The 17,642-nt window shown below is 36.9% G+C and overlaps 1 protein-coding gene and 1 long non-coding RNA gene across 22 annotated transcripts in view; one reads left to right on the forward strand and one right to left on the reverse strand.

The window, feature by feature from the left end:
* The window catches only part of Cadps2 (calcium dependent secretion activator 2), a 554,060-nt gene that overhangs the window by 505,367 nt on the left and 31,051 nt on the right, over positions 1–17,642 (forward strand). For all 21 annotated transcript variants that reach the window (XM_033758047.1, XM_033758048.1, XM_033758050.1 and 18 more), the window contains 2 exons: positions 10,097–10,180; positions 10,288–10,320. In XM_033758047.1, coding sequence (XP_033613938.1) covers positions 10,097–10,180; positions 10,288–10,320 — 117 coding nt within the window. The remainder of the gene's footprint in view (positions 1–10,096; positions 10,181–10,287; positions 10,321–17,642) is intronic.
* Positions 522–17,642, reverse strand: part of LOC117283984 — a 47,303-nt gene continuing 30,182 nt past the window's right edge. Inside the window, exons 3-5 of the long non-coding RNA XR_004515023.1 lie at positions 10,080–10,178; positions 6,900–7,023; positions 522–690 (exon numbers count right to left, since the gene is read on the reverse strand). This is a non-coding gene — a long non-coding RNA (uncharacterized LOC117283984). The remainder of the gene's footprint in view (positions 691–6,899; positions 7,024–10,079; positions 10,179–17,642) is intronic.

Genomic DNA, 17,642 nt, shown 5'->3' on the forward strand with positions numbered 1-17,642 from the left:
CTCCCTCCCTCTCTCTCTCTCCCCCCCCCACCAGGTGTAGTACCACATGCTTGTAATCTTAGCACTCTGGGAATCTGAAGCAGGAGGATCACAACTTCAAGCACAGCCTGGGCAACTTAACGTGACCCTATCCTGAAATAAATACATATATGAAAAAAAGGTTTTCCTGTTTCTTTTTCTTTTCTCCTTTTTATATTCCTGTTGGATGTATATGCTGAGTTTTTGTTGTTTTGTTTTGTCTTTGGCACTGGGGATTGAACTTGGGGCCTTGTCCTTATGAGGCAGGTGGCAGAACCATTGAGCTAAATCCCCAGCCCTGTATGGGTTTGTTTGATGATGTTGCATAAGTCCTTTGATTTGATTTGCTGTTTTCACTCTTTCTTTTTGATCATGTGAGTGGATAATTTCAAATGACATGTCTTAGAGTTTTATTATTCTTTTTTCTGCTTTATCAAATCTTCTGTGAAAGGTCTCTTTAGAATTTTTGAATTCAATCTTTGTATTTTGTTATGCATGTGTGTATATAAAATATTCACAGATATATATATAACATTCATATATAAATATATGAATATGTGTGAATGAGAAGCATTGTGAAATTTTAGATAAAAGCTCCTCTTCATGCCTGGATTCTGACTCTACCAGCAGCTGTCTGTCTTGGGCAGGCTCTCTGTGGCTCCGTTTCCTCACCTATAAAGTAAGAATATTTATTAGAATACCATTGTTAATTATTAGTATGGACTAGTATTTATTAGTATTAATGAATATTAATGCAGATAGATCTTGGAACAGTGGCTCACACAATGTAAATGCTACTTAAATAGTATTTAAGGGCCACGGATTTAGCTCAGTGGTTTCGCAGCCTGCTTCTCAAGCGCAAGGACCAGAGTTCAATTCCTGGTACCAAAAATAAATAAATAAATAAATAAATAGTATTTGAGGCTGTTGTGATTGCTACCTTTTTTGAATATTTAATATGTATTTATATTAAACATTTTTAACATTATTTTTTTCAAAAATCTAAAAAAGAAATTCTTATATGAACTAAAATGAAAATTAAAAATAAAACTCTACAGCTAAAATCTTTGCTTCAATCATGACACCTAGGCAGTCTTCACACATGAAAACTGCATATTCCATGCACAAGTATCAAGTATCACTTACAGGGATAGCACATGTGTTTTGTTTTCCTGTCTTTTTTTGTAGAAACACATTTGACATCTTGTTGGTATTATTGTTTTGTTAGGAGGTTCTTATCATATAATGTGTACTTAACGGGACAATAAACTATCAAAATAAAGTATTAAATTTTAATGTATTGAATGTTTATAATAAATATCAATGTTTCAACATCAACTGTTTTTGTTTACAAATCTAAGACTTAAATAAAATCTTATATGAACTAAAATGAAAATAAAAGCTCTACAAGAATAATCTACTTCAATTATGATGCCTAACAGTTTTCACATCTACAAATATGTTCCATATACAAGAATCACTTACAGTGATAGCACATGCATTTTATTTTGCGGTCTTTTAGGGTGTGTGTACTTGATATCTCACTGGTTTTGTTGCTCGGCTAGGAGGTTCTTGTGATGTTTCACCTGTCTGTTCACTGATATGCTCCAGAATTCTTTTGCGTTCATTTGGCAGATACATATTGTTCTTCCTCTGTTGTAATTAATCTTTTATCAATTCCAGTCCCAATTCCTTAAGAAAATCTTTGTGATATTTTGAGCTTGTTATTTTCTTTGCTCACTACGATCCTATTTATATCTGACATTTTTAGGATTGAGTAAATGCAACCATTGGCCAACACTTTGTGTTTGGAGAGATATCATACATGCTGCATAACTTGTCAGCAACATCTATTCTGCATTTTGTTTTGTTGTAAAATGTTATAATTTCTGGCTTCGTTCGTGTTGAGGATCCACTATCAATCTTATCATCATGATACAGTATTAGTACTACTTTTCTTCTATTCATCATCTATGAGGCCAGTCTTTCTGAAATCCAAGGATTGTTCTATACATTTCTCTGTTTTGAACTTGCAACATTTTTTCACAAATCTCTGCTTGGTTCGTGTGAATAGTTCCTGTGCTAGTCAAGTGGTGTTCTTTTAGCAGATGTAACACAAGTGAGTATGAGTAAACCAATAGTGGAATGTGACATTTCAGTTACTTTTTGAAATAGGTACAAGTCTGTTCACATTGTATGGTTTATGTACTGCGTGAATAAAGACCCAGTGGCTAAGTTCCAGGATAAATTTCTAAATTCAAATTGTAAAATGTCTTCATATCCACCAAGGTATATATTTTTATACCACATTTGGGAGGTTTATTTGGCATATACTGCTGAAAGCTACAACAACCACAAAATGATGGAAGTTGTTCATCGATTGTCATGTATTCAGACAGTGTATAAATTGCTTGACAGTTTGAGACAAAGCTTTCAAAAAATGAGCGACTGCTAGTCAAATTGTTGAAGTCTTTTCTTTCTTAGCAAGTCTTTTTGTCATCAAAACATAAGCAGTTTTGAAGGAAACCAAATCTCTGGAGTATCTGTTATTCTAAAAATTTTCACACTGTATCCTTCACTTCTCCATCAATCATTTAGCTTCTGATAATTAGAAAGTCCTGCTACATACAACAGACCTAGATAGGCTTTTAGTATGGATAGTGAGGTGCCATGATAAACATATTTTTGCATATCACTATTGGTGCCTATAGAAAATTTTACTTATGTCTCATTTTTTGTATATTCCACAACATCTTGTGGCATATTGTCCATTACAAATAATTTCCAACATTAAATCACAGTGTTGGCATTTTGTCCAAAAGGTTTCACTCCCGGCAAGAACCTAATAACTGGATCGCTGAGATAAACATGACCATTTTGTACCATTTTGACTAGTCAAGTATTTTTACCTTTCTGTTGTCTTCCTCATCTGAATCAAGACCTTTGTTCCCTATTTCTCTGTCATTTCTTGCTCCATCTCACTGTCACAACTTCTTTGGCTTACATGATCCAAATCATCAGTTGCTCAATCACCTCACTTTCAACCTCCCTCAAAGTTGTAAAAGTGAATTTTTAGGCAATATTATACTGAATTGAACTACCTCCATTGATAGTTTGACACACTAACATATGCCTTTCAGTTCCTCTACCAAGTAGGCAAATACAAAGATCATTTCCTTTTCTCCCCGACTCCCTACTGTGATATAGATGTGGCTTCTGTTAAGGCTATGGCTTAAGCCATTGGGAGTTGCTGCTGCAGAGCTTGATGCTGCAGCTAATGCAAAAGCCAACCTTTCCTTACTACTGCCTCTAATGCACCATGGTGGCCACACACCCTGTGCAAGGACAGGAGAGAGACAGGCTCACAGATCTACATCTATAGGCAAGTAGAGCAGAAAAAAAATCATGAGAGCCATTTTGTCATCACCTACAAACCCGTATTTTCCATTTTTCATGTATATATGTGTAAAGTCCCATATCACCGCCCCAGCTGCTTTTTGTTCTGCATTTGCTGTGTCCCCCTTGATAATACTGATGACTCCCCACTGTTAAACCTCTGCATCCTAGAATCCTTGAATTTCTAGAATCCTCTCAAGTTCCTCTCTCAAGAAGACACGAGGCCTTGGTTGATCGATCTCCTGAAGCTCCCTTTTTCTGCTCCATTCTCACTGGCATCCCCATCTTCTTCCAAGCCTTCATCCCTGCCTTCTTCACAGAAAGTCTTGCCTCACTGATCTCTACCATTTCTTGCCAGTGCGTCATGTTCTAGAAGCTCCCCATTGCTTTGCCATCGTGTCCTGAGTTGTACCTGCAGAGCACTGTGCTCTTGAGTTTTGGCAATGTGCTGTGAGAAGAGCTTGCTGATGCATGTGGGGAGTACTGGATTCCTTAAGGTTCATAATGGTGCAGGTTTTAAAGATGTGGTATTTCTACACTTAATGAGCCCAAAGACCCTTTTCTACAGAATTCCTAGTTAAGTCTTACAGGAGATAGTAGTTCTTAAAGTGGAGATTATGAAAGGTTGACCCATAAGAAAAACTTTGTAGCATCACCTAAAACTCCCTCCACAGTCTATTTGCTTTTGCCTCTGCAACACTGTCACCCACATCCTAGGCTCTAGCACTTCCAGCATTGTAGTAGTTTCATATTTGCCCAGACCTCTGTACTGTTCACAACCTGTCCCCTGTTGGGGTGCCCTTTTTTCCTTTTCTCTGAAAATTGAACTGGACACATCCTCTAGGCACCCTAGTGCCTTCCTCTATACTTTACCACATGGTTACATGTGTGTCTCTGAACATCTTGAGAGCAGGAGTCTTGGTCTCTTTCCCATTATGCTTTGTGCACTGCTGTTCATGTAACAAGCACTCAAAGTGTTTGCTAAGTGAATGGCAATAAGAGAAGAAGACAGTAAATGTGGAAAATGCTAAAAAGTTTGCTCTGACATTATTACTGGAACATGAGATACAGAACTTGCATAAGAGTATATATTTAATATAATATTTTATATAGAGGGGAGGATTCTATACAATGACTGAGTCTCTAATGAAGAAGGGGAAATAAATAGATTGAAATTCATGACCCTGAGGCACCATAGAGGTACAGGATGTAGCTGTATGCCAGGCAGGATGTTCAAAGCCATTGAGAAAGTGCTGAGCAGAACACGCAAGGTCCTTGCCCTCAGCAAGTTTTCTGACCCTTGCAAGAGTCACTAACAAACATAAAGTATCCCTAAACAAATGTATCACAAATATGTATTATAGTGTGGCTCCTCTAGTTGGAGGATAGAGTTTTCTTAGGCTGAAGTGTAAACTGAGTTCCAAAGGATGAAAGGATTAACTGAGAAAAGACGGATGAAAATAGTGGTCAGGTAAGAGAACTTGCGGGTCCCTAGACCTGGTGCAAAATGAAGCTGCGGAGGTCGGGAGGAGCTTGTAGGATGGACTCAGGAGCTTGATGTCTTCAACTTAAGAACAATAGGAAGGCACTGAAGGATGGAGAAGATGGAGAGTTGGGGAAAGAATTAATCAGCTGTGGACTAGAACATTCAAGCACATTAGAGAGTGGTTATTTTAGAAGCCATTACATTGGTCTCTCATAAACTAATCCAAGGCATTTAAGATGTGCTGTACTAAAACCTAAAAAGTTTTAGTAAAGGAAAACATTAGCAATTACTTTTACATCTATGGCTTGAGACATGGAATGGATAATAATGTCATTTACTAATTCAGGTGCCTAGAAGAGAAAGAGATTGAGGTCAAGGCCATGACGTCATGGTTGACATGACTTATCTGTTGAGACTGAGATACCTTTAGGTATCTGAGGGAAGAGATGTCAAAGGAGACATTTGGATACTTGGATCTTGAGTTCAGGAGGAAGATGGGTTCAAAATACTGATATCATGTAAAGGTACAAGATCCCAATGATGACTGTAACTGTATTGTATACCTAAAACATACCAGTAAACTTACTAAAGATATAAAAATTTCAATAATTGAAAGGATTCTGTGTCTATAGTTGCTATTCTGGGATTGAGGTGCTGTAACTGGAGTCCTCACAGAAGAATAGCAGCAAAAAAAAAAAAAAAAAAAAAAAAAAAAAAAAAAAAAAAAGAAGAAAAAGAAATAGAAAGCAGCTTCAAAGAAAGGGGTAAACCAGAGTTGTTTCCAACCTGAAAGGAATTTAATCATTTTACCAAGAAAAATTGGAAAGACAGTAAATCTTGTCAAGGAAAGGATATAAGAAATGTATATTTGGCCAGGTGTGGTGGCGCACACCTGTAATCCCAGCACTCGGGAGGCTGAGGCAGAAGGATCACTGTGAGTTCGAGACCAGCCTGGACTACATAGTGAGTTCCAGGTCATTCTCAACTACATAGTGAGACCCTGTCTCAAAAAAAAAAAAAAGAAAAGAAATGCGTATTTATATTGTAACCTTATATTAAATTTAATTAAGTTGGCCTGATTGCCACAGTTCTGCCCCTTTGTTTGCAAATGAGAAAATAGAGATGCCAGGTCACAAGGTGGACAGAGAGCAGCACAGCCAGAAGTTGACCCTGGTGGCCCCTAAGATTGTAACCTGTCATAATACAACAAGACCGGAGAGGGAAAGAGTGGTGGCTTCATCCTGCAGTCATGCCCTCATTCTGTCCAGGTTGTATGGACTGGTCTGTGTGTCCTTGCGTGACATATACATACTCAGGTATGCATGCTGCAGGCCCCGTTTGGGAATGTATGATGGCAGGGCAACTGTGAATCAGGTGGGTGAGAGTGGAATTCATTGTAGGGAGGGATGAAGGTGCCATACAAAAACTGGAGGACAGAGGGGAATTATTGGTCAGAGAAAATAGCAGAGCCAAGAAGGAGAAAATGACAACTCTTATAACACATTCCTACAGCTGAGGTTCTGTCGATTCTGGCTGTGAATTTAAAAATCACCACAATAATGCTCAACTTCCTGTATACTTGCTTTTTTGCTAAAACAAAAGAAAAGGGAGAGGGGGTTTAGAAAAAAAAGAGACGCTTTCTCACTGACTATGCAGATGCAGATGTATAGGTATATGCACGTACACACACATATCCTTTTTTATAATTTAGAATCTTTTCCCCCGAACTTCTCTTGACTAGCATAGAGAACACATCTTACATGACTGCCTAGAGGAGGTAATGAAACTGTCTTGCCAACTCAGCCTGATGAAATTAACTTCATTAAATTTAGTTGTTTGGATCAAGGCCATATATTCACAAGGCACCTGTTCCTTTCCAAGATGTGTGCTTAAAAGGAGTGGTACAAAGTATTAGGAGCCACAGTGGAAAGGTTACAGAAAATAAGATAGGTCACTCTGAATGGAGAAAAGACACAGTGAGAGAAGACAGTGAATTCACCAACATCTGGATGAGCTGTCTTAGAGGATCTGCAGAATAAGATGTGAATAAACACATTCCATCAGGTGCTGTCCATCCTTTGTGTAGATGTGCGTGGTCTGTTTTAGAGCCAGTTGAAACAAAGCTGCAAAGAGATAGTGGATTACTTTGTGTCATGAAAAGTAGCTTAATGATACAGGGAAGAAAAACTTTTTTTTTGTATCCTGTGATATTCTGGTTGTATGTGGAATTATAATAATGCTGGTTAGTCTTCATTTTAACAAAACCAAAACATGCTAATAAACATCCCTAGTCTTCCCTTTTGCCGAAAAATGCCTATTTTTTTATTATCAGTCTTCCAGATGACTGTCTTTTCTATTGAAGATTTTATAACTGGCAGTGCAAATCTTGAAGATATATCGTGTTTACCCCATGAAATGTCTTCATTAAAAAAGCAATAACTATATTTTGAAACCATTAGCCTATAGCTGGACTCCTCATTACTTTTTTTTATGTTACTGGGGATTGAACTTGGGTCCTTGCACTTGGGAGGCAGGTGCTAGGACCACTGAGCTAAATCCCCAGCCCTCTCCTTGTCACTTCTTAAACCTTTTTGTTCTGCCGTGCATGTCAAGTTTAAATATTGTTAAATGATTCATATTTCACCTTAAAATTCAATAGGAAGTTTAAACCAATGTTCCTTGTGGCGCTCTTCATGTTTTATGCTCCCAGTCATTCTAGGGTGCTTTAATCTTTAATTTCTTTGAGAGTATGTGTGGAGAGGCAAAGGTGGTAATTACCCAACTGACTGGCGGTGTTAAATAGTATCCAAACAAACCCAGTACAGCATCCACAATAGAAAGCAGGGAAACAAAGAGATTACAGTGTTTCCTTCCAACCCAACACCCTCAGGAGATCGGAGAGCACAAGGCAAACCCATAAGTATTTATATACTCCCTGAGCTATACAGAGAAAGTTCACAGGAAGCAGCTAAATATGCAGCAATGACATCCAGCATTTAATTGGATTTCTTTGGAATTTTGCTCTTCCCTGCAGTTAAAAGTCAAATGGAAAATACACCGTTATTAATCTTGATGTTAATGGAGTTTGGTTTTGGAGGTAGCTCTTCCACCACCTGGGCCTCAGCAAAACTCTTACAAAGAAAACCTTCCTGTATGAACTGTGTGGCTCGTCTGGTTGGTCCCAGAGGAGCAGTGGCTGTTCACAGCATGTAAGCACTTAGTCTCTGCTGGATTGGGCTCCCCAGGGACCACTGCAGAGTGTAACCCAAAGAGAAGCGTCTGCCGTTGTTGAAATGGAGGCAAAGGACGTTGTGGTTTGTTGTAGCAGACCACAGGCCACACATACAACTTTCTTGGATGCTTTATACTATAAAGAGAGAGCGGGGCAAACAGGCTTCCTGATGCCTCCGTGGAGAAGCTTCTACCCTAAGCTTCCTGCCAATAGGCTCCCTAAGTAGCATTTTGTCTGCTCCACCTCTGTTCTCTTAAAGACCAGCTCCTGTGCACCCTGATAAATGAAGCTTAGCCAGATCCTCCAGCACTCTTCTTTCCCTCCTCCAGTTTCACTTACATTCTGTGCCTGTACTTCTGCTTTCTGACATGCTCTGTGGTATTCATGTCTGTCTCTTGCTCTACTTTGTATATTCTTGAAGCGAAAGATCTGAGATTCTTTTATTTTGTATTTCCTATCGAAGGTACCCAATAATAATAATAAATTACATTTATTGAGGACTTATATGCTACACACATGTATATCATCACATTTCTACATTTCTTTAATATCATGACTTTTCACATAAATCATCACCACTACTCTTTATGCCATTCTTGTAAGGTGAGCAGGATGTATTCATTTTCCCCATTTTGTTGATGAGTGTAATAAAGAAAGAGAAACAAAATGACTTGGCATTATCTTAGAGGTCAGACAGGAACAGGATTTTAACTTGACCACATACATTGTCTTCTAATCTGACTCTTGCCTCTATCTTGCCTTTTCGGCACTCCGTTCACATGTACACACAGAGATCCAATAGAAGGCAATAAGAACTACGTGCTTTGCTTGTGCCTTCAGTGCTTCGGGTTGTCTGGTAACCATAGCAATCATCGCTCTCCTAGTGGCAAATGAGATCACCCAGTACACACTTACTCTGTCGAGTTGAGTTAAAAGAGACAAGGCATTTTCCACAGAGGGCCATTAAGTTTGGAATTCCCTTCCCCTGGCCAGACATAACCCTTGAGTATTGGTCTTCTGGGTGTTTGTGAACCACATCAAGTTGAGTTAGGCAGTTGTGATTGGTAAGAGGTCCTAATAGGCAGGAAGAGAGTCCTAGGTTGACTTTTAGTAGTGAACAACTTATAATTTTGTGGATTTTTTACTGTTTAGATCCCTGAGGATAATGCTTTAGCCAAACATAATTCTTTACAGAATAAAACTTTAGTGAGCAGTCTGCACGATTTAATTCCTGTGTTTTTACATCATGTCATAAATGATATTATGAAGAAACTAATAGGGAAGATTTTGTTTCTTCTGCATAAACTATTTTGCAGTAATTGATCAGCCGTAGAGAAAAGATCGTCTTCTGTGCCCTCACAGTGAGTTCCGCGGTCACCAGAGACCAATAAGCTGTGTCCCTGGAACGATTATCACTTTGTTGAAGAAGCTGCTATGTGAACAAAATCCAGCCTGGATTAATTTCCCTTTTCATATTTAAAAAACCTTGTCAGTGTTTTCCCATTGGGAAGGTATAATTTGTCAATAGTGCATACTATGTTAGTTCTATAGAGGAAATATGTAGGGTAGTGTATTAGTTTCTCTTATCCATTGATCTTCATGCCAGATGTCAATGTTTCTACTCAATAAGATGTACAGATGTACGGAAGTTGAAAACTATTTTAAGGAATTATCTCATGAACCTAAGGCTATTCGTTAATGGTTTTTAAATGATCTCACATTAGGATGACTAGACTATTGCTTTTTTTTTTTTTTTCATTTGTGTGTCATTTCTGCAATGGGAAGAGGCATTGGGCTTTATGTTCGGAATGAAAGAGTAAACATTACAAATTGTGCTGACCTCAGGTGTCAGCTTATCACTGTGGATTTTTATGTTGGGTAAAGTTGGATTAGCAATTGCTTGTTCTGCTAGCAGATTGTATGCAGAAAAGTATTTTAAATACTCACCATAAACTACATTGTAGTTTGTTTCAGTGTTGGAAGGGGTGCTGTCGAAGCTGTCAAGGTATGATGAAGGCTCTTTCTTTTCATCCATTCTGTCATTCACTGTAAGTATATGAATAAATTCTCTTTTTCTTTCTTAACTGGTATCACAGTAGGTACATAACAGTTAAAAGTATAATTCTCACAGTTACCCTTTTCTTTCCTACTTAAGGTGAAAGCAGCAGCAAAATATGTTGATGTTCCTGTAAGTATTTTCTTATCTGCATTTTCAAACTATATGTAATTCTCACATTCTCTCTCTATACCCTTCCTCCCCCTCTCTCTCTCTGTCTCCCATTTTAAATAAGTACAATTCACCACAGGTTTATTTCAAGTCTTTAAGCCATACCATTCCCTTGGGGAGGAGTTTATTTTCCTTAAGCAAGCACTAACCCTCATGATAAAGGTTGGAACCATGATTCCAGTGTACTCTTTCCCTTTGTCACTGTTTCCCTTTTCCTTGGAAAAAAACTTAAATCATCATGAGAACATGAAACCAGAGTTGCAGAGGAAGTTATATAGCACTTTTAAAAGTGGTATAGAAAATCCTTCAAATGCTAGAAAAAGATCCTTCCTCTTCTCTCCCTCCACATGAAAGCTGTAACAGGTTTCTTAAAAGAATTAAAATAAATCCAGGTATGGTGATGAACACCTATAATCCCAGAATTCTGGATGCTGAAACAGGAGGATCTCCACAAGTTCGAGACCAGCCTATGCTGTGTAGTGAGCTCCAGGCCAGCCTGCACTACCAAGAGAGATCCTGTCTTAAAAAAAAAAAGAAAGAATTAAAATAATGATGAAGATGAACTAATTAAATCAAAGATCTCATTTTCTACATACAAAAGTTTTACAAAACAATGTGAATCTCTTATTTTAATATTTGGTTTTTCTTATAATTCCTGAAAAAAAATCAAGATCTGTAAATTTGTTCTAAATTAAGATGCCATGAGTGAAAGTCATAAAACTTAGCTATGATGCAAAAATTCACATGATACATATAACCAAGAAGTTACTACAGCATTTTTAAACTGATCATCATATCAAATTAGCCTTTGTTTTAAATTCTGCCATGCCATATACATTTATATATGATCAAGGCCAAAGGGACTCTGTTTAATTATATATTTTGGCATATGTATATCTTGCTAAAGAACTAGCGCACTGAAAAAAGCCTTAAAGTTTAGTATATGTGTTGCCAAAGTGAGCACAAGCCTTAAAGTTTAAAGCTAAACAAAATTTAAATCATCTTTTCATACATAAGGAACATTGCATATCTAGATCATCATTCTGAATGCTGAAGTTTGAGCCCTGGCAAGCCTTGGGTGTCACTTGTAAACAGATGCTATTTTAGACTCCATACTTGCATTTTGTCCCTGGTGGTACTGCCGCTGTAGTCATTAATGGACATTTTAAATTAAGAGGCCCTGGACATCACAGCCTTTTCATGGAATGTCTTTGGAAGAGGGCTTTTTTTTTTAACATTACCACCAAGAAGTTTTGTATGTCTTGTACCTAGAATCAGAAAATCAGTACTGGCAGTAGACAGAATCAAACACACACTTAGTCTCTTGCAGAGCAGCAGCACAAAAGAGAGAAAACAAGAAATAAAAGGAAGATTTTATATATGATATGATGTCTTAAAGAGGAAAAGACAAGTAGTAGTGTATATATCTGACTTTCATTGGACTTCTAACATACATCTTATAGTTTTGGTTTATTCTGAATTACATACAGAATAAGACACCATGACTACTCGTGTTCTTGAGGTTTCTCAAGTTCTTAATTTGACCCTGTAATGGGTCCATTATACTCCAGAGAATTTCAGAATTGAAAGTGGTAGAAAGTGCTTCATTCCTTCTCTGCCATGCTGATTCCATATGACAGTATTTTTAGAAATGCACAAATAGCTCTGTGTAAAATACTGTGCTCACATGCATTCCCTTGCTCTGTTAGTTGAGAAAGCACTGAAGCAGTGCCATCCCCATAGCAACAAGCCCACATAGTACCCAGAGATTGGTCTCTAATCTCCAGTAAAATGAACCAGGGTTCCTTGGAAAAATGACTGGTGCTGCAAAATACACAAAATATCTATGGAGCATCTTGTACTGACAGAAAGTAAGGAAGTATTTACAAATGCCACAGTGATGCAGTGAACATATTATATCAGAGGGACACAGAAGCCTAAAAGAATTCTCCATGGCCTAAATTAAAACAACTTGAGCAACCATATAAAATAGTATTGAATTATAACCCAAATAATAAAATAAATATCCATTACTCCATACTAATATAAGTGATTGAATATATAAATAGGAAAAAATGACAAACCTCCAATGCAGAAAAGTTCTAAATCATTTATATAAACATTTCAAGAAAGTGAAACAGACCTTCCCACTCACTAAGTGTAAGCTGTACATAGCAACTTCCTTCCAAAGAACTCTGTACGAACAGGGCAATGGAGAAAATAGATTCGCGTTAGAGAAATCTGACAAATAGTTCCCAAGTAAGTGGGTGATAAACCATGTTGATATTTACACTTGATCTAATTCAATGAAAATTATACCTTACCTGTAATCTTCCAGAAAGCCTGTAAGTCTAGTCTAATCATGACAAAAATTAGACACATCTCCATAGAGGATATGCTACAAAATATCTGGTAGTATATATCTTAAAATTCTAAAGGGCATCCAAAACCATAGGAATATGAGAAACTGGCACAGTCAAGAGGAGCCATGGAGACATAATGCTAAATGTAATGTGTCTAGATAAGACCATGGAAAAGGAAAAGGATGATAGGTAAAAACTAAGAACATCTGAATAAAGTGTAGACTTCCATTACTAATAATGTATAAATATATATGTTTATTATGTGTAACAAATGTACCATACTATTGAAAGGTGGAAATAAAAGGGAAAATTGGATATGTGACTATAATATTTTCATGATTTTTCTATGAATCTAAAATGATTCTAAAATTAAAATTTTATTTTTGAAAAAGGGTATTGTTCAGGCATGTGGCACAAGACTATTTTGGGGAGAACAGTGCAGGAGAATCACAAGAATCAACCTGGGCCACCATAATAAGACCCTGTCTTTTAAAAATAAATAAATAAAAGTAGCAGTAGGCCAGAATTTAATAATAGCTGAGTTTCCATTCCTTTTATGTAATTTGATGGAATGAGTGTCTGGCCGTGGGCACCATTTCATTTAGGTGACCTCAGTTTAGTCATTTATAAATTGGGCCAATTAGTTATATAAGCAGCATTAGTTCTTCTAACTGTGATTGTTTGTCAATGTTTGACTTCTTGATGTTTATACAAGTCCATCCAAGAGACAGTAGAACCCAAAAATGTCCTTTATAAGATGATAAGAAGATAAAGAGCTAGAAATAATTCTGTGGCAAAGAAGATAATACCTTTTCATGATACTGTCAATTAGAAATTATTTTAAAAGCAAATAAATGCATACATTGATTCTATAAAGTAAAAATTACCTGTGAACTTAAATGGTATTCCTGATTTGTAAAGGAGAAATTTCTGTCCTGAAATATACTTAGATATTATTATAGTACAACTGAAAATATGTAAGAATTAATAACAAAATAAACAATTTATAGCATGTTGTAAACATAATCTTATGTTTCTATGCACCATAATATTTAGTTTTCATAATACTTCTTTGTTAAAAAAAATACACAAAAGGAAAAACATCAGTATATTCCTGGACAGAAATAAATTCTAGTGTCTCATGCTTCTTGGCAAAAGAGCTGGTAGAGTCCCTGTGCTGTCATTCCGAACAGGTGATGAGCTGCTCCCTTCAGGGTAGTTTGGTAGATTCACGCATGATTCACTAACCATATTCTGGAGAGCTCGTTCAGAGTTACACAGGTCATGAATCCATCACAGGGGATCAGAATGTCCATCTTAGTGAAGACCTTAGACATGTTTTTTAAAAATTTTAGCCAGAAAGGATAAATAGGAGCTATTTGTAGGAAAATTGATGCACCCTGAGTCCAAAATGCTAAATGAAATAAACAAAGAATGTTAACTATTTCATGAATTCTTTTTTTTTTTTTTTTTTTTTTTTTTTTTTTTTTTTTTGGTGTGTTTGTGTGTGGTACCAGGGATCGAACTCAGGTCCTTGTGCTTGCGAGAGAGGCAGCAGAACCACTGAGCCAAATCTCTGGCCCATTTCATGGTTTCTCTTAAATGAGAAAACTAAAGAATAAATACTTTAATCAGAAAAATAAGAGAGATGATAGGAGGTGGAAAATAAATTTTGTGAAGATAGAGACTCTGGGAATGGGGGAGACAGGAGGAAGAGGACGGAAAGGGGAAGTAAACCAAGATGTGATATGGAAAGGTTCCAATTCCCAGTGATAAATGTATTCATTTCATGTTACAAATGTGAGCTAATAATTTTTTAAATAAAAGTACAAGATCTGTACTAAGTGAATCTGTAGCAATAGTAATTTACAAGGGAACCAACCCAAACCTGACAGGTATAGCCATTATGTTAAATACAGGACCAGGATGGAAATGTTCACATTGCCTTTATAGACAGGTACACTAGGCCAAAATCCAAAATTCAGTAGAGCTGAATATTATACTGTAACAGAAAACAAAAAATTGCTTTCATAGAAGATTGGTAGGATGTACCTGAAAGCAATATATATTTAAAATTTTGTGAAAAATCATGTGAAACAATAATGTGGGGTGGTTTCTTTTTCTTTTTTTTTTTTTTAATCAGGTGAGATGGATCTGTAGAGGCTGCATGTGAAGGTTTATAAACAAGCTGAAGAACCAGACTGTGTTTGAATCTTTGCTCCATTGCTTTATTTATGATCAGTGTGACCTTGCACACCAATTCCTTTATCTACTGAGTGGAGACATCATTGTACCTCTTACAGGCCTATTGTGAATACTCCTGTGGTTCCTAAAGTGGAATTAGTGCTCAGTAAATACTTTTTATCTTGCATTATTGATTATAATAAAATCTAGTGTCTAGATTCCAGATTGTTGATCACATCTGCGTTGTGTGGGTACACCACACAATTCTTTTTAAAACAATACACCTTTCTATTTCTTCCTGTAGAAAGCAGCCAGGATAGTTAAGGTCTCATCATAGAATGTTGGTCCTTATCTGACAATAATGACTCAAAGGATAAAGAAACTCTGTTACCACAACTAGAAGAAAGTCTAAGAGACAAGATAGCCAAGTTTAATATCAGTGTTCTCTAATCTTTGTTAGTAATTCTTTCAGATAGTCTCTCTTCTTTATGATAGTTGCCAAGAATGTCTAATCTTTCCATTCCCCATTGAAACAGTGCCCTATGTGGCTTCAACATAATTCTGTGCTATAAAGACAGTATGAAATCCGGGATCCAAGTTCAAGTCCCTCCTTTGCCCTCTACTAGCTACTTCACCAGTGGACTTCCATTTTCTCACCTATGCAGTAAGGATTACAATATAATTCCTGCCTGGTTTCCCTCACATAAAGCACAATGAAAATAAGTGGAATTGTTGTTTCTATTCGGAGTAATGCCTCCTACGACCATGCATTTTTCTGCAGCCCAATTTCAGAACACAACCAGTGGGCAAGGGATTTAGCTCAGTGGTTCTGCCACCTGTCTTGCAAGCATAAGGTCTCAAGTTCGATCCCCGGTAATATAATTCCTGCCTGGTTTCCCTCACATAAAGCACAATGAAAATAAGTGGAATTGTTGTTTCTATTCGGAGTAATGCCTCCTACGACCATGCATTTTTCTGCAGCCCAATTTCAGAACACAACCAGTGGGCAAGGGATTTAGCTCAGTGGTTCTGCCACCTGTCTTGCAAGCATAAGGTCTCAAGTTCGATCCCCGGTACAAAAAAAAAAAAAAAATTCTAGAATACAACAAACTTCGAAAATTAAAGATACTGTAAATGAAAATACTACATTTCATTTACATTTCCCTCCATTTTAGAGTAGTAAGCGCTTTGCACTTTTCAGTGTTGACTTTTAAACCAGTATTGACTGGTGTTTCTCTCCTCCCTGCTTTGCTTACCTGCTTCTGATATTGTTTAGTACTTAGATAAGGTCACCTGACTACTCCTTGCTTTACGTCACCATGAGAGCTCTGCAGAACTTGGGGAATGGAGCTGCTGCCCACTGGGACAGAGTCACCTGGTGAGAAAGATGTACACACCAGGACCAGATTCATAATCTAGTCATGAAAGGAACAGGCAGGGATGGGGGGTTGTGCATTGTGCTTCCTAATGAGTGTTTACTTGTCTACCTTTATCCCCAGTATTTGTCTGTCTAGCTCTTCTTTCTCACCAAAGGTCGGTTCACAGCTTGCCTCTATCTGCTCCTTGGCATAGTAGCACTCAGACTTCCCTTAATTTAAAATATATAAGGTTCCAAATTGGACCAAGTAAATCAGTCACAGTCCTTCCAAATATTAAAATCTTAAATAATATTCACATCATTTTAACTTTACTTCTTGAAATCCTCACATAGATGAGGGAAAAGTTAATGAACAGACAGATTTAATGACTTTGTTATTCCTGAGATCATTATAGGTAAGGTGTGAAGCTTATCTGATACTAGGTTATTCCTTGTTTGGTGCTGCCATATCAGCAGCACGTCCTCAAATTGAGATGTTAGTAATCCTTATTATAGATCAGAAATAGCAAGAATGATGTTAGCTGATCATAGCATAATAAGCCTAATAAATAATACGCCTAATAAATCTCAATGAAGAAACAATCTCCCTTCCTTAACTCTTTCAGGCTAATGTCTTAAATTACCATTCAATATTCCTTTTAATATTTAAAATGACCTCCCCTTGGGCCAGGGATTTAGCTCAATGGTGCCATGCCTGCCTCACAAGTGCAAGGTCCTGAGTTCAATCCCCAGTACCAAAAAAAATAATAATAATAACGCCCCCTTTGGAAAGGATTTTCCCCAGTGATACAGAAGTATCTGAACCCACAAATGCTTGTATCAGTTGTTTCTAGACTACACAGAGGAACCGGTATAAAACATTGGTTTGAATGTAAATTTATAGGAGCACTAATTAGATCGGATTTTGTTATCAGACACTCTCATAGCATTACAGAAGGATTTCTCATAAAGACTTCTCAGACAACAGAAGACTCCTAATCTAAAGCAAGAACTCTGGGGTAATGGGATTCTCTTCCTTTCCAATGAAGGGCAGAATGAAATGTACATGCTTAAAACATGCATGTTATACCCTCCAAAGGTGTTTTCAAAAGGATGTGCCATCTTTAATTCAGAATTTCCTGCCTCTCGATTTGGAGTAAAAAACAAATATATAATAATGTTAATAGAATTTTGAATATCGTTCAATGTAACAAAGAAAAAAAGTAATTTGTGGCCACTGCATTTTAGGAATAATAGTTTGGGATTTTTTTGTGTGTGTAATTTTTTAATGAGAATTTTTTCCTTCGCTACTTTAAAAAATTATAAAATTTACTGGAAAACCTTGAGAATTCCCTATTGCTATAAATTTCATTTACACT

Source organism: Fukomys damarensis, unplaced genomic scaffold (genome assembly GCF_012274545.1).
Source record: "Fukomys damarensis isolate Sample0158 unplaced genomic scaffold, DMR_v1.0_HiC HiC_scaffold_4, whole genome shotgun sequence".
Lineage (NCBI taxonomy): Eukaryota > Metazoa > Chordata > Mammalia > Rodentia > Bathyergidae > Fukomys > Fukomys damarensis.